At 43.4% G+C, this 22,653-nt stretch overlaps 1 protein-coding gene across 4 annotated transcripts in view; it reads left to right on the top strand.

Moving 5' to 3' along the window:
- The first annotated feature begins 10,069 nt into the window (after nt 1–10,069).
- The window catches only part of KLF7 (KLF transcription factor 7), a 98,720-nt gene continuing 86,136 nt past the window's right edge, over nt 10,070–22,653 (top strand). For 2 of the 4 annotated variants that reach the window (XM_081577962.1, XM_081577961.1), the window contains exons 1-2: nt 10,070–10,117; nt 10,328–10,567. In XM_081577962.1, coding sequence (XP_081434088.1) covers nt 10,466–10,567 — 102 coding nt within the window. In that variant the 5' untranslated portion in view covers nt 10,070–10,117; nt 10,328–10,465. Of the gene's footprint in view, nt 10,568–22,653 lie in introns of all 4 variants that reach the window. The other 2 variants (XM_081577967.1, XM_081577965.1) reach the window with 1 other exon arrangement.

Below are 22,653 nucleotides of genomic sequence, written 5' to 3'. Positions count from 1 at the left end.
AGAGGGTTTGTGAAGCATTCTGAAATGGACACTGAGGTGTTTCCTACACATACTTCCCCCCTTTCTGGGCTGCATAAGTGGAAGGTTAGGGTATCTGCCTTCTTGTTGTTGTTGTTCAGTCAACAACAACAGTTGCTGTTGCTAAGTCAGGTCCGACTCTTTGCAACCCCATGAACTACAGCATGCCAGGCTTCTCTGTCCATCACTATCTCCTTGAGTTTGCTCAAACTCATGTCCATTGAGTCAGTGGACATGACTTGCTTACTCCTGAGAAAAGCAGTAACCTGTATTAAAAACTGTGACTCAGCTGGTTCTCCTAACCATTCAAATAAGCATCCTTCTGGTAAAGAAAATTCAGTGAAATTCAAATGAGCAACCAGTCAGCAAAAAACTGCTGCTGACATTATTAATCTTCCAAACTACTCAGATCTATCATCCACATAAAACTCATCATTGGGCACTTGTGGAATAGGTATCCCTCACTTAAAGGAATGGGCATTGTCAGCAAAGTTTGTGGTCCAGACTTTCTATCAAATCAATCTTATTTTCCCATTGATTTCCATTACTAAATCTGAGATGCATTCTGCTGTTAAATCCCATTAAGTGTATACCAAAGCCTTTGGAAATGGCATGTTTAAAAGAAAAATGATAATATCCTGAAAAACATTGACAGTGGTATTTATATATGAATAGTAATGCTGGGCTGTATTCACCATGTCACAATAGAAATTGTTGAGGATGAAACATGACACAATCCTATAAATTGCCTCACATACTGCAAAGGGTAATAATCCCTAAAACGTGAGCAACTTAATTTTTCACTAGCTTCACAACTGCCTTGGCATTTCTATCATTACATGGCCAAAGAAATCCTTCTTTTCATTATTTAAAATCTTTTCTCATTTTCTATCGGCCTCTTTTCCAAAATCATTGTCCAGAAACCCCTGAATAGCTTGTGACTCTCTTCTCAGATGGGGAAAATTAGCCAGACTCAACCGTGGTGCTTTACTCCAGTGCCTGCTGGGATTTCCCCATCAATGGAGCATCTCCTGGAAGGAATGTTGTTGAGGGAAGTGGTGGCTCTGTGAAAGTAGGACTAGAGACTTCAAATGCTTTTATCTCACGTCTGAGATACAATTCAACTATCTGACATTGGTAAAGTGTATGTGCTTACCATTCTATTTTCAACCTATGCACTTTGTATAATATATGTTAAATGACCAAATGTTTTACATAAGATATGCTGAACGACTGAATGTTTTGCATAATATATGTTGAATGACGGATTGAATTTAGATGATGATTTTGCTTTTCATCAGAAAATACTGACACTTCCAAGTGCTGGTAGCTCAGGCTGGAAAAGTGGCTGTAGACATTAATCTTCATAGGCATTACGTACCATAGGTCATAATGGCATTACATGTCCAACAGTCTAAGGTCTGGACAGGACATTCCTGACAGTGATTTCTTGCTGAATTCTTGAATTCCCTACCTACATCATTACGGTAAGTCAATTTCTATTAAGCAGTAAATTGACTACTTAAATCAGAGCAACATGCCCATCACTGGTGATGTACTTCAGGTGTCCCCTTTAATTCCTTTAGTATAATCCATGGCAGTGCAGACTAACATTCAGGGCCGACTTTAACATCTGATTAAAAAAAGGAATGTTTTTATTAAATTATGACATACCCACAGAATTCTGAAAAGTCAATGGCAAGAGGCTACATGTTAATTTACCAAGAATTTTTTTTTTTGTTTCTGTTGTTTGTTTTTTTACTCATCATATCCAGAAACCTCAACATGTAAGAGTCTCAAAACTGGACACACCCAGGGAATCAGACCCACACTAACTAAACTCACAAGGAACACATGTACAACTAAAAGGGCCGTGTGTGGACAAAAACAACCAGAACTGTCACAATGACCACCAGACTCCTGTGGTTGTAACCAGCACATTCTTTCCCTGGAGGCAGAACAAGTAGGAAGCCAAATTATGAGCTGAGAGTAAGTAAAGAATGAAAACAAGAAGAGATGTGTATTCTCAAGGAATATTTTGTCCAGAACATGAGAGGCCTGATGAAGCTGCCATTTCTTTTTTCAATCATAAAATACCTCTCTGGTTGTACGTGTGTATGTATGTATGTCACTGTGTGTATGGCCACATACATTTTCTTTCAGATTCAGATTGCCTCTCACAGAGTCTCTTTGGCACTCTTTGGCATCTCTATTTCCATCTCCTTGGCACTCTTGTTTTTTCTGATACAAGCAAAGCCTGCTTCCTAAGTTCACATTTTCTTCCACTATAGTAAGACTGTAAAGAGAAGCAAAAGTCAATACTCTATGAAAGTATTATTAATGATATGGCCACTTATAAATTAGTGCCCCCTTCAAACATCTCTTTTAAACACCATACTCCTCGCCCCTCCCCCATGATGGTAAACATTTATAGTACAATGCAAATACACTCAATTCTATTACAAAATGAAGGGGCAAATCTCGCAAAAGGTATAAGGTCAATAAAAGTGAGATCGGTAAAGCTAGCACATGAGGATTTACAGAGTTAAACAAACAAATGAAGGTAAAATCAACTGGGATGACTACATGGGTGCTTCAGGAGAGAATAGTTTGAATATCAAAGGATTAACTGAGACCCTTGGGAAAACTGAAGAAGCTCTAACACATTTTTACAAATGTTTTTGATTATCCTATTTTTGATTATTCTCTAAAAGTCAAACACGAAATAAAGCATGTTGTTAGGTGCTTCATATTGTCCAGGAAAAATTAAGCCAACAATAATCATCTTGATGTTCTATTTATTCATTCCACAATTGGCACATAGTTGTACTTACAAATTTTGTCCAATATAGGATAGAATGTGTTTTAAAAATGTTGAGTTTTATTTTCAAAAAAAGTCTTGGCAAACCTTTTTTCACTAATTGTTCTGAAACTTGGTCCCTGTTTTAAGTAGACTTGCTTTAACAAAGCTTTCTGAGTGCTAATCACACTAGGATAATAAGCACTTCCTGTACTTATGGCACAGAACTTTTCTGGTAGTAACAGTCTGATGTCTTGATTGTTTCTATTTACTTATAAAGTTTTTACTATTTTGGTCATAAATATCCTCATAATAAAATAAACTTATTATTTACTCTTAGGTGTTTCCTAAACAATGATTTTCAAAGGGTGATATTTTTAAAGTATCATCAGTGTCTTCTAAGGCAACACATGTGGGGGATGTAGATTTTGGAGTGAACTTGGAGTCAGACCTATATTTGAATCAGCTTTTGCCACTGAGATGTGACAATGGGCAAATTATGTGAACCCTCTGAACTTTGTTATTTTCATCTGTGAAAATGGAGTAATAATACCTCCCTCAAAAGATTGTGGTGAAGATCAAACATGAACATGTTTAAAATGCCAGGTATAGAGAAAGCATTCAGAATGCAGTGGTTATAGCAGTGCTACTTATTTTTGGTTTTTTTGTTTGTTTTTTTGACTGCCAAAGTTCCCTTGTGATCTTAATTTGTTGATTATTTTGTACCTTCAGAGCCTTTGCATGTGCTTTGCAATGTGAACCTAGTGTCTCTAGGCTATTAAAGTTAGCTAAACATGACTAATTTTGAAAACGTGCCTTTAGGAGAGCCTTGTTGGAAAAATCTCTTAGAATGAATTCTAGAAATTTTGAAAAAAGTCATAATGAGGGTTTTAGGATTTACACTAAAATTTTGGTTGAATTCTTCTATTAGTATGACAATTTACACGAGAAAAACCTCAATGGAAGCCTCCCTTTTCCACACTGAAGAAGTTTTTTACAAACAAATCATGACTTAAAACCAAGAAACCCAGTCTTTTATCTTGCAGAAAGCCCCATTCAGAACACAATCTTGCAAGTCAGGTGTTCCTAGGTTTGAACTCCTGTTTGGCTGCTTCCTGGTTGTGTAACCTTGAGCAACTTAGTATTTCCAAGCCTGGGTATCTTTATCCATAAAGTTAGGGATAATAAAAACAATTACCTTGGGATTGTCATGAAGATGAAAGGTGTTCAGTTCAGTCGCTCAGTCGTGTCCGACTCTTTGCGACCTCATGAATCACAGCACACCAGGCCTCCCTGTCCATCACCAACTCCCGGAGTCTACCCAAACCCATGTCCATCCAGTCAGTGATGCCATCCAACCATCTCATCCTCTGTCATCCCCTTCTCCTCCTGACCCCAATCCTTCCCAGCATCAGGGTCTTTTCCAATGAGTCAATTCTTCGCACGAGGTAGCCAAAGTATTGGAGTTTCAGCTTCAACATCAGTCCTTCCAATGAACACCCAGGACTGATCTCCTTTAGGATGGACTGGTTGGATCTCCTTGCAGTTCAAGGGACTCTCAAGAGTCTTCTCCAACACCACAGTTCAAAGCATCAATTCTTCAGCACTCAGCTTTCTTCACCGTCCAACTCTCACATCAGTACATGACCACTGGAAAAACCATAGCCTTGACAAGATGGACCTTTGTTGGCAGAGTAATGTCTCTGCTTTTAAATATGCTATCTAGGTTGGTCATAACCTTCCTTCCAAGGAGTAAGCGTCTTTTAATTTCATGGCTGCAATCACCATCAGCAGTGATTTTGGAGCCCCAAAAAAATAAAGTCTGACACTGTTTCCACGGTTTCCCCATCTACTTCCCATGAAGTGATGGGAGCACATGCTATGATCTTAGTTTTCTGAACGTTGAACTTTAAGCCAACTTTTTCACTCTCTTCTTTCACTTTCATCAAGAGGCTCTTTAGTTCTTCTTCACTTTCTGCCATATCGGTGGTGTCATCTCCATATCTGAGGCTATTGATATTTCTCCCGGCAATCTTGATTCCAGCTTGTGTTTCTTCCAGCCCAGCGTTTCTCACGATGTACTCTGCATATAAGTTAAATAAGAAGGGTGACAATATACAGCCTTGACATACTCCTTTTCCTATTTGGAACCAGTCTGTTGTTCCATGTCCAGTTCTAACTGTTGCTTCCTGACCTGCATACAGGTTTCTCAAGAGACAGGTCAGATGGTCTGGTATGCCCATCTCTTTAAGAATTGTCCACAGTTTATTGTGATCCATACAAAGGCTTTGGCTTAGTAAATAAAGCAGAAATAGATGTTTTTCTGGAACTCTCTTGCTTTTTTCCAGTTCTAACTGTTGCTTCCTGACCTGCATACAGGTTTCTCAAGAGACAGGTCAGATGGTCTGGTATGCCCATCTCTTTAAGAATTGTCCACAGTTTATTGTGATCCATACAAAGGCTTTGGCATAGTAAATAAAGCAGAAATAGATGTTTTTCTGGAACTCTCTTGCTTTTTCGATGATCCAGCGGATGTTGGCAATTTGATCTCTGGTTCGTCTGCCTTTTCTAAAGCCAGCTTGAACATCTGGAAGTTCACGGTTCATGTATTGCTGAAGCCTGGCTTGGAAAATTTTGAGCATTACTTTACTAGCGTGTGAGATGAGTACAATTGTGTGGTAGTTTGAGCATTCTTTGGCATTGCCTTTCTTTGGGATTGGAATGAAAACTGACCTTTTCCAGTCCTGTGACCATTGCTGAGTTTTCCAGATTTGCTGGCATATTGAGTGCAGCACTTTCAGAGCATCATCTTTGAGGATTTGAAATAGCTCAACTGGAATTCCATCACCTCCACTAGCTTTGTTCGTAGTGATGCTTTCTAAGGCCCACTTGACTTCACATTCCAGGATGTCTGGCTCTAGGTGAGTGATCACACCATCGTGATTATCTGGGTCGTGAAGATCTTTTTTGTACAGTTCTTCTGTGTATTCTTGCCACCTCTTCTTAATATCTTCTGCTTCTGTTAGGTCCATACCATTTCTGTCCTTTATCGAGCCCATCTTTGCATGAAATATTCCCTTGGTATCTCTAATTTTCTTGAAGAGATCTCTAGTCTTTCCCATTCTGTTGTTTTTCTCTATTTCTTTGCATTGATCGCTGAGGAAGTCTTTCTTATCTCTCCTTGTCATTCTTTGGAACTCTGCATTCAGATGGGAATATCTTTCCTTTTCTCTATTGCTTTTTGCTTCTTTTCCCAGCTATTTGTAAGGCCTCCTCAGACAGCCATTTTGCTTTTTTGCATTTCTTTTCCATGGGGATGGTCTTGATCCCTGTCTCCTGTACAATGTCACGAACCTCTGTCCATAGTTCATCAGGCATTCTGTCTATCAGGTCTAGTCCCTTAAATCTATTTGTCACTTCCACTGTATACTCATAAGGGATTTGATCTAGGTCATACCTGAATGCACTAGTGGTTTTCCCTACTTTCTTCAATTTAAGTCTGAATTTGGCAATAAGGAGTTCATGATCTGAGCCACAGTCTGCTCCCGGTCTTGTTTTTGCTGACTGTATAGAGCTTCTCCATCTTTGGCTGCAAAAAATATAATCAATCTGATTTCGGTGTTGACCATCTGGTGATGTCCCTGTGTAGAGTCTTCCCTTGTGTTGTTGGAAGAGGGTGTTTGCTATGACCAGTGTTTTCTCTTGGCAAAACTCTATTAGCCTTTGCCCTGCTTCACTCTGTACTCCAAGGCCAAATTTGCATGTTACATCAGGTGTTTCCTAACTTCCTACTTTTGCATTCCAGTCCCCTATAATGAAAAGAACATCTTTTTTGGGTGTTAGTTCTAAAAGGTCTTGTAGGTCTTCATAGAACCGTTCAAGTTCAGCTTCTTCAGCATTACTGGTCAGGGCATAGACTTGGATTACCGTGATATTGAATGGTTTGTCTTGGAAACGAACAGAGATCATTCTATCATTTTTGAGATTGCATCCAAGTACTGCATTTCGGACTCTTTTGTTGATCATGATGGCTACTCCATTTTTTCTAAGGGATTCCTGCCCACAGTAGTAGATAAAATGGTCATCTGAGTTAAATTCACCCTTTCCAGTCCATCTTAGTTCGCTGATTCCTAGAATGTTGACGTTCACTCTTGCCATCTCCTGTTTGACCACTTCCAATTTGCCTTGATTCATGGACCTAACATTCCAGGTTCCTATGCAATATTGCTCTTTACAGCATCGGACTTTGCTTCTATCACCAGTCACATCCACAGCGGGGTATTGTTTTTGCTTTGGCTCCATCCCATCATTCTTTCTGGAGTTATTTCTCCACTGATCTCCAGTAGCATATTAGGCACCTACCGACATGGGGAGTTCATCTTTCAGTGTCCTATCTTTTTGCCTGAAAGGTGAATTGCATATAAAATGTTTATGTGCCCATACAGCTTGGCACATCGTGCTTAATAAATATTATTTGTCAAATCTCTGGACTCCTAAGTTAGCAGGTATGTCATATTCTGTTCAAAATAGTAATAGCATAATACAAAATGAAAAAAATTTCACTTGAGTTTCCAACATCAAACATTAGGTTCTTTGGTCTTCCCTTGTCTTTTGCCTCCTGAGTTTCCTATATTTAGCTTCCTTTTCTTCCCCTATTACTTCTGAACATATTTTCTGCCCCAGCATTTCTGGGTGGTCTCCTCCCTATCCCCACGCAATCAGAATAGCATGTGGGGTGGGGGTGGGGGAAAGGGGAGACAGTATTCCAAATAGGCAAGAGGTTTCTATCTTCCTCCTTTCCTAAGACTCTGGTATGTACCCCCATGACCCTGATTAGTTCAGATTTACGTACTCAGCTAAAGCCAGGAGATAATAACAGCTAACATTTAGTATTTGCCTAATAGCACCAGATACAGTATGCCAGGTGAGTTACAAACATTAAGTTAGGACATCTTGACTGTTCATAAGGATCAGGCAAGTAGGTACCACTATTCCTGTTTCTGAGAAAGGTAGCCAGAGGGTCTGAGCCAGTAATTTGCTCAAAGACACACAGCTAGTAAGGGGCACTATCAGTGATCATAAGGATCCAGTTAACGCATTAACTGGGGTGTGATGGCTCTAAGTGGTTTTCTGCTTACAGGAAAGGCCCACATAGCCTTCGCATACTAGCACTTACATGTGTGCTATCATAATATCACCTTATTCATGTAGGACTTTTAACCTTTTTATACCAGTTATCTCCCAGCACCACGAATGTGTATACATAACACTAAATGCACCAAGATCCTTGTGCATTTCTTGTGCATACACTTGCAGTAAGCGCACCAATTTTATACACATACACTGGATGCTGTAGATCTGAACCACAGAATCCAGGACATCAAAAAGTAAATAAAGTAAACTTTCCTCAACTCAATAATTCCTGTTTAATTTCCCCTGGCAAATACTGAATTTCAAATTGTGTTTGTCCTATAAAGTAGAATCTTTCAAATATTGTGATATGGAGTTCCACATTGTCAGAAGGAGAGAGTTGAGAAGGGCGATTAAGATGGATGTGTTTCTTCCATTATGGGTTGAATTAAGTTTCTCATTTCTGGATGAGTACCAAATTCTGCAATCATTCCAAAAGTGGAAGTTCAGCTCACAGTGCATTTTGGGGAAGCTTCAACCACACTAACCATTTAAGGTCAAGCAAACAACTGGTCAACCCTAGCAACTGGCATAGTGCAGGGGTTTCAGCTAAGAGATAACAGGGTCTAGATCTATACATCTCTATACGTTAGCTGTATTGAAAACACAATCTGGGTCCTCCTCTCACCACCGCAGGAGAAGGAGACGACAGAGGATGAGATGGTTGGATGGCATCACCGACTCAATGAACTTGGGTTTGCGTGGACTCCGGGAGTTGGTAATGGACAAGGATGCCTGGCGTGCTGTGGTTCATGGGGTCGCAAAGAGTCGGACACGACTGAGCGACTGAACTGAACTGAACTCACCACCGCAGCTTGGCTGACTGACACTTTCTCTCCAAGTCACAAGGGGGGCCTCACGTTTAAGACCCCAAACAAGTTGCCAGCTCCTGCCAGCACCTCACGTCTACCCGGATTCCCTCTCGTCTTTAACACACACTTCTTGTAATACGTCCCCTTCCAACCAACTCTAACTGGGACTCCGACCCCCGCCAGGTCCCCAGCCCGGGGTCAGAAGGCTGGGCAGAGGGTAGGGGGCGCGGCGGCGCGCTCCAGGGCGCCGGCGGGCTGGGGGCGGGGCCTGCGCGCGGGGCGGGCCCCAGGCCGCTGTCTGCGCGCCGCTCCCCTTTGTTCTGTTCCATTGTGTGGCACTTCCTCCTCTGGCGCTTCTTCTCTTCACCCTGGTAGCCGGTGGGGAATTTGTGAAGGGGTTTTTGGTGACTTTTTCTGCCCCCCCCTCCGGTTTATTTTTTAGGAAGTGTGGAACTCTTCTGCGCTGCCCCTCCCTCGCGGTTCCCCGCCCCCGGGCCTGGGAGGGAGGCGGAGTGGGAAGTGGCAGGCCCTCTTCCCCACGCCGGCTTCCTCGTCCTCCCACCCTGCTCTTCCTCCAGGAGGCATCCTAACCCCGCGTTCTGGACTTTCACTTCCTGACTGGCCGCGTCCACGCCAGAATGGCGATACGCGACCCCCTCCCTTCTGAGGGGCGCCGGCTCCGGCCGCCCGGGGTTCCATCTGGCACCAAAGCGAAGGTCGAAGGCCGGCGTGCGGCCCGAACCCAGCCGCCTCGGCGTCCCGGGAGCCGGCGTGAGTGTCGCGGCGACCCTCCCCGTCCCTCGCGCTCACGCTACCGGGCCGCGGTGCGGCCGCCTCAACCCCCTTATATAGCCCTCTAAAAATAGCTCGGCTCGCACCGCCTTGTAAGGCAGCGGGGAGATTCGCAGCTCGCCAATCGGTACCCGCCGCCAGGGCCGAGCCCCGCCCTAGGTCCCGCTCCGCGCTCCCTATTGGTCCTGAGTGACTTCATGAGCCCCCTGTTTACCTTACATGGTCACACGCGGCCTAATGGACGCCCTCCTCCGAGATCCCACGGCTGCGCGGAGAGCGGGGCGGAGGGAGGGAGTTTGGGGAGGGGGGAAGAGCAGGAGGAGGAGAAAAGGAGGAGGAGGGGGAGAGACTACAAACTAGCAAGGATGGGGTGGGGGTGGGGAGGGAAGGAAAGGGGGGGAGAGAAGCGATCGCGAGAAAAAAAAAATGCAACCTCCCAAAATAAAGAGCAAAGATTGCATTAGGAGCGAACAGCGCTGCAGAAATAGATGGCAGCTTCGTATCAGTGAGTTTGCATCCCCCTTCCTGATCCACGAGCTGGAGTGATTAGAGCCCTGGAAGGGAATTGTTACTCCCGTGGAGAAGTCCCCTTTTCCTGGCAGCCGTCTGCACTGTACACGCTGGATGCTTCTCTCCATCCACCCCACTCAGTCTCTCCTCTCTCACCTCCTCTCTCCCTCTCTCCTGCATTGATTTTTTTTTTTTTCCTTTTTAGTTGACTGAAACAAAACAAAACAAAAGGGCCACTGGATGTCTGCCTTCTTGGGGGGTGAGCCAGACAGACTGACAAACAAACAGACCCAACTGTGTTCGGGGGAGGGTTTCTCCTCCCGTTTTGCCCGGCAGCAGCAACATGGACGTGTTGGCTAGTTATAGTATATTCCAGGAGCTACAACTTGTCCACGACACCGGCTACTTCTCAGCTTTGCCATCCCTGGAGGAGACCTGGCAGCAGGTGAATGATTTAAATTACTTGTGTAAATCGTGTGGTGGCGGCGGAGACGCAGGGGCTGCGTTGGTGTGGGCTTGGGGTTGAATTTTTTTTGTTTGTTTGTTTAATTTTTTACCCCCTTTTTGGCTGTTTGTTGTTGAAAATGTTTTCGGAAACAGTCATATGCTTACCTCTCCACCCACCCCCTAACCCCGTATAGTGTGCCGAGCTGAGCAGCCGGTCCGAGTTGCCTGCGTTTCAGTCACCAACACACATCCTTGTGCACACGTTGTTGGGCTCACTGTCCCCTAGCAGAGACCTGCCTAACTTCTGGGGTTCGGAGGAGCCGGGTGGGAAGGTGGTTTGGGGCTTAACGAGCCATCGCAGATAGCTACCGCTTCCCTACATGCACTAGCCGTACCTGCTTGGTACCTTAAATCAGGTTCATCTCTTTCAACTGGTGCTGACGGCCGTCAGATGCGGGGGGGTGGGGGGGTGGTAAGAGCAAAGCGGGGTGTTTTCCTCGTAATTAGCGAGTGTCAATAAAGAATAGGAACTTGATTTTGAGATTAGAAGGTGGGCAGGAGGACGGGGAACCCAGTTATAAAAGGTACTCAAGGATATCTTGGAGGAGGACGGAAAGATATATCTGTCTAGTGCTGACCATGCATTGTAGGTTTCCCCAGTGCAATATCCACGGAAAGAGATCACTCTCTGCGTGTGTCCTTGGCTTCCTTCTCTCATTTGGTGTCCCTCTCCACTTAGCACAACCTCCGACAAAGGGTGGTGTGTGTTTCCATGCCTCTGACTTTGTCTTAGAGGACTAGTTAAGAAACTCCTGAGATGCTGAAGGGCACCAATGCCAAGTTGGCTAGGTGTCCCAGGGAGGGGGAAGTGGGGCTGGTGACAAGTTCACTGGGCTTTGTGAAGTGGAATAAAGAAAGTGCTGGTCAGTGGAAAGTGCTAGATCTGCTGCGGAAACAGTGGTTTTTCTCAGTAAGGATTGGGAGCTGCTGAGGGGACATTCTTCAGGAAAGATGGTGGATGGGGGGAAGGTGGAGGGACACAAGTATGCTTTAGTATTCTTTCAAAATTCTACAATGTGTACCATGGAAAGTCCAAGAAGACAATTAAGATTTGCACAGTGGAAGTGTGAACGTGCACAATCCATCTTGGAGAAACGTGCTTGCCCTTGGGGAGGGCTGCGAGAGGCTTGGTGTGTGGCTGCTCATGTAACTTCTCTGCTTCGTGACAGCAGCTTGTTAAGGCTAATGAACGGCTGGATTTCCTCTGCCAGGATCCAAAGCGGAATTTGCCAGCTTGAGTCTAAGGATGTAACAGCCGCTGCTTTAGTGAGCGAGGTTTGGTTTTTGGTGTAAGGAGGTGATCCTCTGTACCATTGTTACTAACTGCTGTTACTCCCCTGATTCTTCCAGGCTGGAGTTTCTCCAGATACTGGTCTCTGGTGTCTGTGGGTCCACACATGCATTCCTGCCTGAGGATGCTGGCGGATGTGTTTGACTTTGTCTTTCTCTAAAGGCACGCACAGCTCACACTTTTAGCATAAGGCATTTCTCCAGTGTATCCTTTCCTCCATCCTTGACGGGACTACCTCATGAAGGGTCTCACTGGAGCTTTTTCCTCCTTTTATTTCACATGCTAATTAAACCAAAAGGTTGCCAGAATTTCATTTTCAGAAATAGTCTTCATTTCACACTGTCAGCCCACTGGTGTTGAATTGGTTGCCTATTAACAACTGTCTAGACTGGTTAGGGAAGAGAATCTGTTGATTTAGGCAGCCCTTGTTTGTGACTAACTGTTAAGTAGGGTTGGAGAGAAGAAAGTTGGCTTTATTTGTTACAACGTTCCCTCCTGATGAATCACCCAACTTTGTTTTGGTTCAAGTTTTCACAGTAGTAAAGCCTGCTTTTTGGGAAGGGCCTCTCCAGAGGAAACCTGCCTTTCTAGATCTGGTTAGACCATCCATGAGAACATCTAGATCTATAAGGAAACATCATTGGTTTGATAATTAGAGGATGTATTAATCTATTGTTTCCTCAGAAGCCTTCTCTGCTTTTCTCTCCACCTCCCAACCCCCCTCCTCCTCACTTCATCTCATCCCCTTCAAGGTACCTCTAGCTTAGTTTCTATCTGTGGGCAAAGGAATTCAGCCCACTGCACCTCCTTCCCTTTTTCTTGCCTTAATCCTGTCCTACTGCCTGTTACCCTCACCTTCAGATCCTTTACCACGCTCTTTCAGAAGCATGCTCATAGTCCATACTGAAATGTAACTTGTGAGGACACAGTCCTAAATGAGCTGTCACTCCAAGGAGCTTTCTTCTCTGGACTCCGTAGTCACAAATGCTTTCTGTAAAGGTGACTGGGACTCCCAAGTTGGTACTGGTGACATAACCTCCAACCTCTCTCTCTTCCTCTTTCTCCCTATACCCTCCCCCGTGCCGCTTCTGAGTATAAAGGAGGGGAATGTGGTTACATGCAACTGTTGGTTCCAAGTCAACCATCAGATGGTGAAATTTTAAGTCTCCTTTGCTCAAATCAGCTCAGGAAGATTGCTACAAAGAACCCCAGGCCGGAGGAAGTTTCCTGATGCTCTGGGGTAATCAGATTTTAGAGGTCAAATGAGGAGCAATTATTAGATGTACTTCTGAAAGTGAACAGTGTACCTTGAGGAGATGAGCGAAATACAGAGATTCCAATAATCTGTTTTGGTTCGTAAGAAAGACTGGCTTGGATGATAAACCCAAGAGCATCTGTGCATTTGAAAATTAAGGATGGAGGTTTTATTTTAAACTCTTGCCTGAGTTAATTGTCCTGCTTAACAGTCAGTGAGCTTGTCATGGATCTCCTGTCACAGGGGTCATCATTTTGACATTGGATTTTGGGACAATCATGTCTTAGCCACATCCAGCGCCAACTCTGAGGATCGTTGCTGGTATAATTTTTAAATCCAGATGGACATCCTACATTAACAGCTCTCCATTCCTGGGCTCTGACTGCATACTTAAGCACTTGGCTCAAGTAACATCATCCCTGCCTGTCATATAACTGTAAATTACGCTGTGCTTATGTGGTCTATTATTTTATGGAATTCAGCTGACGCATAACTCCTAATGCCACCAGCCTTAAGCCCTTCGGAAAGTTGCAGGAAATTTTCCAAGAGCTGTCTGAGAAAAAGTAGAAAAAAATTAAGGGTAGGACAGAAGCTAGCGTAGTGTATAGGGTACCACTTGATGATGGATAATGGGGGACCCATTCATGAGTTTTGTAGCTGTCAGAAATCATGATTTTTCTGGATGCGCTGCTGATTTGGAAGATGAAAAAGGATTTAATACAATATTGATGGTTATTTTTCTTTGGGAAGCTACAAACACTTTTAGAATTCGGATATATTCTTCACACCTAGATTGCTGTTTCATGAGTGCAGGTCAAGTAATGATGTTCTAAGTCTTATTTACACTTAGCCATGCCATTGAGGAGCATGGTGTGTTTACTGGAAAACTCTTATGGAATTATGTTTGTTCTTAATGCTGATTCATAATTGGCAGATGGGGTCAGTTTCAGGCCTCCCTTGTGCTCAGAGAAAATTTTCCACTGCTACTGGAAACAAATAAATAAATCATAGAACATTCCTCCCTCCTCCCCCACTCCTCCATTGTTTTAAACTAATGGCATACTTGGCTACTGTAAGAACTGCAGCGTCCCCATAACACTGCAATTTCATCTTGGTGACAGGCACCCTGAACCACTTTTTACAAGGGCCTTTGGTATAAAGCATCTCTAGGGGACAGCCTACAAAAATGGTTGCCTTCCAAGAACAGCCTCATGGTGCAAGGGATAGGATTTGTTCTGTGAGCTACATTGCTTCTCCTACACAGGGATCGTGCCTTTGCACTGCCTTCTACAGGCCCGAGCAGCCAGGTGCTGTCTCAGCCAGAAAGACAAAGCAAACTGTAGGGTCCCTGCACTCGCAGGTTTGCCTCTGTCCCCAGTTTGCAGAAAACCTTGTCGTGAATTAGAATTTCTTGGCAACAGCACCACCCAGGGAAATCTGTAGACACAAAGGAGCCTTGCTAACCACACTGACAGGATAAAATAGCTGGCTTTTTATTTATTTATTTATTTATTTATTGTATGTGATTTGTGCATTCTTTAGTTACCATAAGCCTATTTTTTAAAAAATTTGAAACAGTGACTTGGCAGATGAAAAAAAAAATTGGAACTGCCCCTGTTACCCAGATTTCCTTTATAAGGATGCAGTCACTAAATAAATGTAGCTTTACAAATGAAAGCACATGTGAATGCCATCAATCACACACTTAGCCTTTCTTTAACAGATTCATTTCCATGTTCTTCTGAATAGATATATCTCTGTGTAGATTTAGGGTCTCTCAAATGTGATCATTAAGTCTACCTGTTTCAGTTTGGTATTTTAAAGTGAATGAATGTTACAATGCAGATGTTTTTCTTTTTACTACATCTGTCTTTAGTTGCGGGAGAGGGGGTAAAGGAAGTGGTGACTTCTTTGTTCTCCATGTAACTCCCACCCCCACTCCCTACCCTGAGGAGAATGTGATGTTGGGGTCCAATCCATTTAAAGGGCAGAGCAGAAGATGCAGTGACACCTCACCCTGAAATGATTTATGTATGGGTATGTCAGAGACCTTCAGTGTTCAAAATGTGCTCTTCCTCTCTCTCAGCCCATTCCAACTATAAATGCCAGTGGGGGCTATTTGCCTCTCCACTTAAATGGGAATAGTTTAGAGAGGGTCCTAATGGAGATTTGAGTTGCCATTCTCTTATAAATCTTCAGATTCTTCTCCCATCAGAGAATTCCCACATTTTAACTTTTTGAGTACAAGAAGCAATGCAGAATTCTTTAATCAGCCTATGCTTACTGGGGAGGGAAGGCAGTTTCCTCCAGCCAGCCCCAAATGACTCATGCTGATAGGGTAGCTGGCCACATAGGGTGGCAGACACCCCCTATCTCTGCAGTTTGGCAGTAGCATGCCAGGAGTTTTCAGTCACCTTCGCTGGCCTGCATGACTGGCAAATGCAGAGAATGCCTCTGTGATTCCGGTTCACTCAGTCTACCAGTTAGCATGTATGTTGGGACTGAGATTTGCTGAAAGTTTAGGACAGCTCCCCAACGTAACCTGAGCAGTGCCAGAAGGGTGAGGGGTGGAGATGTATCTCTCTACAAATAAACCCCTTTGTTTTCCCAGATCAGCTGAGTGCTTGCTTCACAAGAACAGGTGGAAATATTTTAACCCGGATTGCCAGATCTTAACCAAGAACAGTGATTAGGAAGCTCTACAAGCACTAAAGGTGTTAAAGTCAGTGGAACAAGAGACAGCAGCTAATCATTAATGTTACATGCAACATCTGCAAGTTAAGAAATACTCCTCTGCCCAGATACATTGTGTGCTTATTTTAGAACATCACACACCTACAGGAGAAACTCTCCTCATTCAATTTAAGTGTTCCCCAAATCAAGTCCTGCATTACTAGAACAGGTTTTTAAATAAAATTGGTCATCATCTTGTTCCTCTCCCTTCTTGTTCTTTCACTTTCGTTTTCTGCTGCTAATTTGGAGAATCATTTCGCCTGCCTTGGTACGTTTTTGTTTTCCTCACTTGGTATTTTTGTTGTGACCCTGAGAACTTGGTCCTGCTGAGTGTATTGTGTCTGCTGCACTCTCCATTAGAGCAGCTTCCAGCTGTCCCCATCCACCACATGCGTGACATACAGAGGGACAGCTGAGGGTCAGCAGCAGCTTCAAGATCCGTCTAGGATCAGCCTACTTGACATGGGAGTGACTTATGATTTCATAGTGATTCACACTGCTGACTGAGCTGGTTGAGGCACTCAGTCACACCTTGTGGGCTTTTCTCTATTTATATGAAAATATGGAAACAATTGCACAGTCAGTACTTCATTCCTTTACTTTGGTTATGTGCAAAATACTGTTTGGGTGATGTGAATTTGAATTGGGTATAGGCTCTGCCCTGTATGAGCTTGACTCCAATAGGGGAGAGTGAGCATGTTCAAAATTAAGTAATGCACTATTAGAGCACCATTGCCAAAAAAAAGAGATTTTAAATCCTGTATCTGAGTACTGACCCGTGCCTCTGTATATAGCCTCACCTTGTTACAATCTTGTTTATAGAACATACTTGAGATTTACCAAGTTCTGTTGTGCTTTTTTTTAGCTAATGGGGTAATGGGGCTGGTGGCCCTTTGAGGGCAGATGAGTAGACAGTGTGAATACACATGTCTGTAATGGCCAGGAAACGGCATCCATGTCTGTGTCATTCGGAAATGATTTAGGTAATTAAAATAATTAATGTAGAGCCATATGCAATATCTATTTCTGAATATGAGTTTATTGACATTTCCTAAGGGTCATATTGAAAGTCAGGCCCCAGGCCTGCTATCGAAGCTAGATGCAGATAATCTTAGAATTTCAAATCCTGAAAGGCTCTTGGTTTCTTTAAGGCTAGGACCAAGTGATTGTTGAAGCCAGATGAAGCACTGAACCTTCCAAGGTCCCCCAGCTGTTGTTAACATGGATGGCAGTCCCAGGCCCCAGACTCTTTCAGATGTCCACATGATCCGTTTGCTTGCTTTCATCACACTGTTCTGAATATATTTTGAGTTACTTCTCATCTTTCCTCCTCTTTCTTTCCCTGTCTCCCCTTAAAAGGAGGCAAGAAAATCCCGTTTTTACTTTGAACAGTACTTGTATATGGAATTTGGGAATTGTCTGGGCCCTAAACCAAGCTATTGAATATCTTGGAGAAAGCTTATGTGTGTCATTTTATCTCTTTTCCACTTTTAATGATGTGTGGTAACCTGGAAAATGGACACTGTACTAAAAAAACAAAACAAAAGCCCCCAATTACAACTCCAGCCCTATGAAAAAAAGTGCTGTCACTTAAATGATAACAAATGGAGTGAGAGTAAGGAGGTGCATTGAGATGGATGTGGTAGGGAGCTGGATGGATGGTGGAACTGGGGTTTTATGTGGAAAGTGTCAAGTGCGAAATGGTGAAATGCTTTGTCTCTGACAACTTGCCAACCAAGAGACTGCATGAAAATGTAGCAGTTATCATGTGCCAATTCAGGAAAAGCTTTTCTAAAGTGTTTTAAGATTTCTTGAGAGGGTTGGATGGGCAGTGAAGTTGTAATGTTTTACAAATTTAAACAAAAAAATATTGCACATTGTGATAAGCGGTTGGGAAGAAAGTCAACTTCTGTGTGTTTTTTTAAAAAGTCCTGTGGGGCTGGAAGGGTGAAGCTGGCCTAATTTTCAGTGACTCTAGTGAGGAAAGGAAACTCAGGGTGCTCTTCACTCTACTTCCCAGCAACTTTTGGCCCTTCTCCACCCAATCTCTGGTAGTGATGATGGTGAAGATTCTCTCGGAACTTGTCTCACAGATGGCTTCACCTCTAAGATCTTAGAAACTGAAGTTTGCTTCCCAAATGGAGACTTCTTTATTTTGTCAAAGCTGTAATCTGCATGTCCAACTCCGGTATCTTCCTGAGTTTAGGCTCACAGTTTGGAATTGGAAACATGAGGCTGACATTAAAGACTTTTGGGATTGCCCCATGATGACCTCAGCTGAATATATCCCAAAGTGTGAGCTCAGCCAGTCTGTCCCCCTCTTCCTGGCTTCCCTGTTTCTTTTACTAATCTCCTTTCTTCTGGGACCCAGGTTTGAAGGTTCTATCATCTTTGGCTCCTCTCTTTCCCTTGACTGTAATCGGTTGAAAAATCGCCTTGATTTGGTTCTTACAGTACTGCACCTGGTCTACTTTCTTCTTGCTCTGCCATTGCCCCAGGGCAGCCTGGCCACCTAGCCTGGATTGACTTTCTGCCTCAATCACCATGTTTCAAATTGTCAGTGTTTCCCTCTTTTGTGTATCATGAAGCCAAACTTCTAAGAGTCGCAATATTCCTAGACTGAGTCTAGGTAGTAGTCACAAGTTTCCCCCCTTGTTACCATGTGCGCTGCCATACAAATTGAATGATTGTACTTTTTCTGCTTCTGTCTTCATTTATGTCATTTCCTTCAGCCTTTTTCCTTCATTTTCCTTCTCCCCCTTGAGTCTCTGTCCAAATTCTACCCATCCTTTGACTTTCAGATGGTTGCCACATCGTCCAGGAAACTCCCTCCGTTTCCCTTTGCCAACAGTAATTGCTACTATTTCTACACTCTTGTGTAGAACTTTCTACTTCCTCGTGATGCTTTTCAGTTTTGTCCTGTAATATAGTTTTTCTTTTTCCCCATTACTCTGTTTTTCCAGCTAGGTTGTATGATTTGGAGCAAAGTCCATGCCTTGGTTATAATTCTGAGAATAAACTTTTAATACATAACCCTTCAAGTTCTTAGAAAGCCATGCACATGGTAGATATTCAGTGGATATTTAGGACTTAAGATATGACTGTGACTTAAGATTTGACTATGTGTGCAGTAATAATTCACAACTGTGGTTGTACCCCAGACCAATTATATCAGTATTCCTTTGGGTGGAACCCAGGCATCAGTGTTTTGGTTTGTTTTTTTTTAATAATCTTCTGGGTGATTCCAATATGCAGCCAAGGCTTTGAGCTATTAATCTATGGAAGATTAATATCAGATATATCAGAGTTGTAGTTGGCTGCTCCTTATATGGAAATATTTTATTTCTGGTATAACTTGGAAGCTAAGTGTAAAAGAGGTTTATAATAAAGCAGGGTAGTGGTGGGTACACTTCATCCAGCTCCTTGGTTAATAGCAACTGTCCAAGTGTTGTTTGATCTTTCTTGTTTTGCTTTCCCTTACCCTAAAGTGTTGAGTACAGTCTCATTTAGCTTACATTTCCTCTGACCCACTAGAGGTTTGCTTAACCTGGTCAAATTCCATTTCTGGTACCTTTGTGGTGGTGGGCACTAAACTCCAGCCGCGCCGTGCTTCAAATAATTCATTCTCGGCAGGCTCTCGACCATGATTTTCCACTTACCTCAGCCCGCTCTGTGGTTTTAAAGCGATGGATGCATGCATGAACATCTGTTGGATGATGCCAGATAGGTATTAGGTAGCAGCTCAACAGATTTCTTCCTGACCTCACTGTTTGCAAGTAGACTCTGTTTATAAAGAATTTCAAAGGACCCATGTTTCTAGTAAGAGGAGCAAAAATAAACTGTAGAAGAATTGCCACTGAGGACATTCAGGCAAGGAGGCCGCCTCCTCGTCCATAGAAGGCTTTAGCTCTTGTGGTAATGACTGTGAGCATGTGGTGATGTTCACAAAGAAACCTTAGAAAGGCCTCGATTTCAAACTGTGATGTTTGCAAAAATGTATGTACTGTAGCTGCATCCTTTCATCTATAAACTGTCTTTGATGGGGGTATGGTTGGCAAGAGAGAACATCAGGAGAGGAGCTCAGAGCTCAGGGTTGAAGAATATCTTTTGGAAAGCTCAACCCAGCTGTGAAAACGGCAATTAGCTGCGGAGCAATCGCTCGGCAAGAGAGTGCCTGCCTGCTCCTGACCCTGCGTTCATGCTCACCTTCCAGAGCTCAGGTTGCGGGAATTCAATGGACTGGTCACAGTGCTGGCTCTTATTTTTGGAGAGGCGGCAGATTTGCTTGGCATACAAAGGAGTGGAAATAGATGGCCCCATCCCTCCCTTTTGAGCTCTTAGTGTTTGTTCATAGGGCCACTGTAGACCCTGTTCATAGAGCACAGCTCCTGTCTAAAGGGTGAAGGATGTCTTCTGGGAGGAGCCCCCTGTGCAGAGCTGATTCTCCTGTGAGCTCCCTGAGATGCTGCTCAGTGTCACACTGAGTCTTTGGCTTTGCCTTCTTCATTCCAAGATGACCCGGCCCTCCCCTGTGCATTTACCTGCCTGTATTAAGTTTCTTTCTTTCTTTCTTTAATATGGACCAAGAGATGATTTCCTCTGTGATGGGGATGTTCACATTTGCTTGTAAGAGTCTAACAGACATCTGTATTGAGCTTTTGTTCTCAAGGACTCAGGGTGTTTTGATCAGGATCTCTTGCCACTGGCGCATTCTTGCTGTAAATAAGGAACAGGCAGATATTGCAGAATTTCCCATTTAGAGGTGAGAAAAATGGGGCAGAGGAAGATGAAGCAAGTTGTCTTCATGTGGCTGTACAACAGATGAGTTGCAAAATCCATGGTGGAACATTCTTTCCTCTTCCTTCTTTCAACTTGGCCATTCTGTCTATCACCATAACATGCATCATAATAATACCTGTGCTAAGTCACTTCACTTGTGTCTGACTCTTTGTGACCCTGTGGACTGTAGCCCACCAGGCTCCTCTGTCCATGAGATTCTCCAGGCAAGAATACTGGAGTGGGTTGCCATGCCCTCCTCCAGGAATAATATCTAATAGGTATCAGATACTTCCTAGAGATGATATCATCTGAGCAAGTTATATACATCATTTCATTTAACCCTCACGCCACCCTGTGAGATTCATGTTCTGCTTAATCCTCCTTTTACAGGTGGATACTTTGAGGTGAGAATTATTAAATGACTTGCCTAAAGTCACACAACTTGGAAGTCTGGTTGAGCCAGATTAGGCTCACAGTGAGCCCAGGCAGTATGCTCAGGACTCTGAATTTCTACACTTATACTGACTCCTAGTTAGGAAGGAGACACCAAGGCAGAAGCCAAAGGTCATGGCTTGGGACTCAATGGAACTGTATGGATTTGGAAGCTTTCTGGCCTATCTTCTTTCTGGGACTTGGTTTTCTCATCTGAAAAAGAACTGGGTTGTTCTAGATCTCCTTAATGGCTCAGATGGTAAACAATCTACCTGCAGTGCAGGAGACCCAGTTTGATCCCTGGATCAGAAAGATCCCCCGTAGAATGGAGCGGCAACCCACTCCAGTATTCTTGTCTGGAGAGTCCCATGGACAGAGGAACCTGGTAGGGCCACAGTCCATGGGGTTGCAAAGAGTCAGACATGACTGAGTGACTAACACTTGTGCTAGGGTTTCTTAAGGTCATAGTGTTTGTATTAGTCAAATTACATGAGGTGTTGAAATCAGGCAGAGCTGGAGCCTTGAGAAAGTCACCCAACATCTCTTGAGTCTATTCTGTCGTGGGTGGAATGGAGACAATAATGCCTAAGTAAGGGCAGGCATGTTGGCTCTCTGGCCCAGTGTCTGGCCCATAGGATCCACTCAACAAATTCTTTTCCCATTTTCAACCATCCTTCCTTCCACTGAAAACAGTGCAGAGTATCACAGAGCTCTTTTTCTAAATAGTATCACTGGTTTCTCTAAGGCCCTAGTCATCTCGAGTGTCTAAGAGAAGGTGAATGATGGAAAGGCATGGTATTTCCTTTATCCATTCCACCAGAGCAGCTTTCATAAAATCACTCGTGCCTAGTAGTGGGGAAATACTCGCAATATCCATTGCCCCCCAAACTCAGCCTCCTTTGATACCGTTGGAATTTGCTTGGCTTGCTCACACACATGTCCAACTCATTCCCTTTCTTTCCAGTCTTACTTATGACTTTTCCTAAATTTTTCCAGCATGTGGATATTTTTCTTTGTGAGCCAGAATTAGGCACATATACTGTAATTCAGTGCAGGTTACTACACCTGCCTTTTCTGCCTTACCTGATGACTGAGCTTACAGCAGCTTATGAGAGTGAATCAGGTTTTATGAGATCTATAAATATCTCCGATAGGATTTTTATTTCATTTTCCCCCTTCAGATAAGACATAATGGAAGCACTCACATACACAAGGAATATTCTTTCTGTGATAAAGTGGGTGTTTTTGAATTGGCCTCTGAAAAGCAATAATTTGATGTGGTTGTTCATGTTGGGAGTTTTATAGGGGAGGGGGAAGAATCATGCATATGCTTCTATAAAACTTGAAGATTATTTCCTCATATTGAAGGTTTACCCCAGTACCTATGGAGAGATTTATGTCAGAGATGCCAGCTGTGTGTGCAGACTGCATCTCCTCCTTCTGAGGAGTGTGTGTTTGTGTGTTTCTTAGACACACAAAAACCAGGGAAGGAAAGTCCCATTGGCTGGCAGAAGGCGGGGGGGTGCTCCCAGAA

The sequence above is a fragment of the Giraffa tippelskirchi genome, chromosome 3, assembly GCF_054371585.1.
Source record: "Giraffa tippelskirchi isolate mGirTip1 chromosome 3, T2T-mGirTip1v1.2.pri, whole genome shotgun sequence".
Classification (NCBI taxonomy): domain Eukaryota; kingdom Metazoa; phylum Chordata; class Mammalia; order Artiodactyla; family Giraffidae; genus Giraffa; species Giraffa tippelskirchi.
Note: the sequence above shows the minus strand (reverse complement) of the source record. Positions and strands in the feature narration are given on the sequence as shown.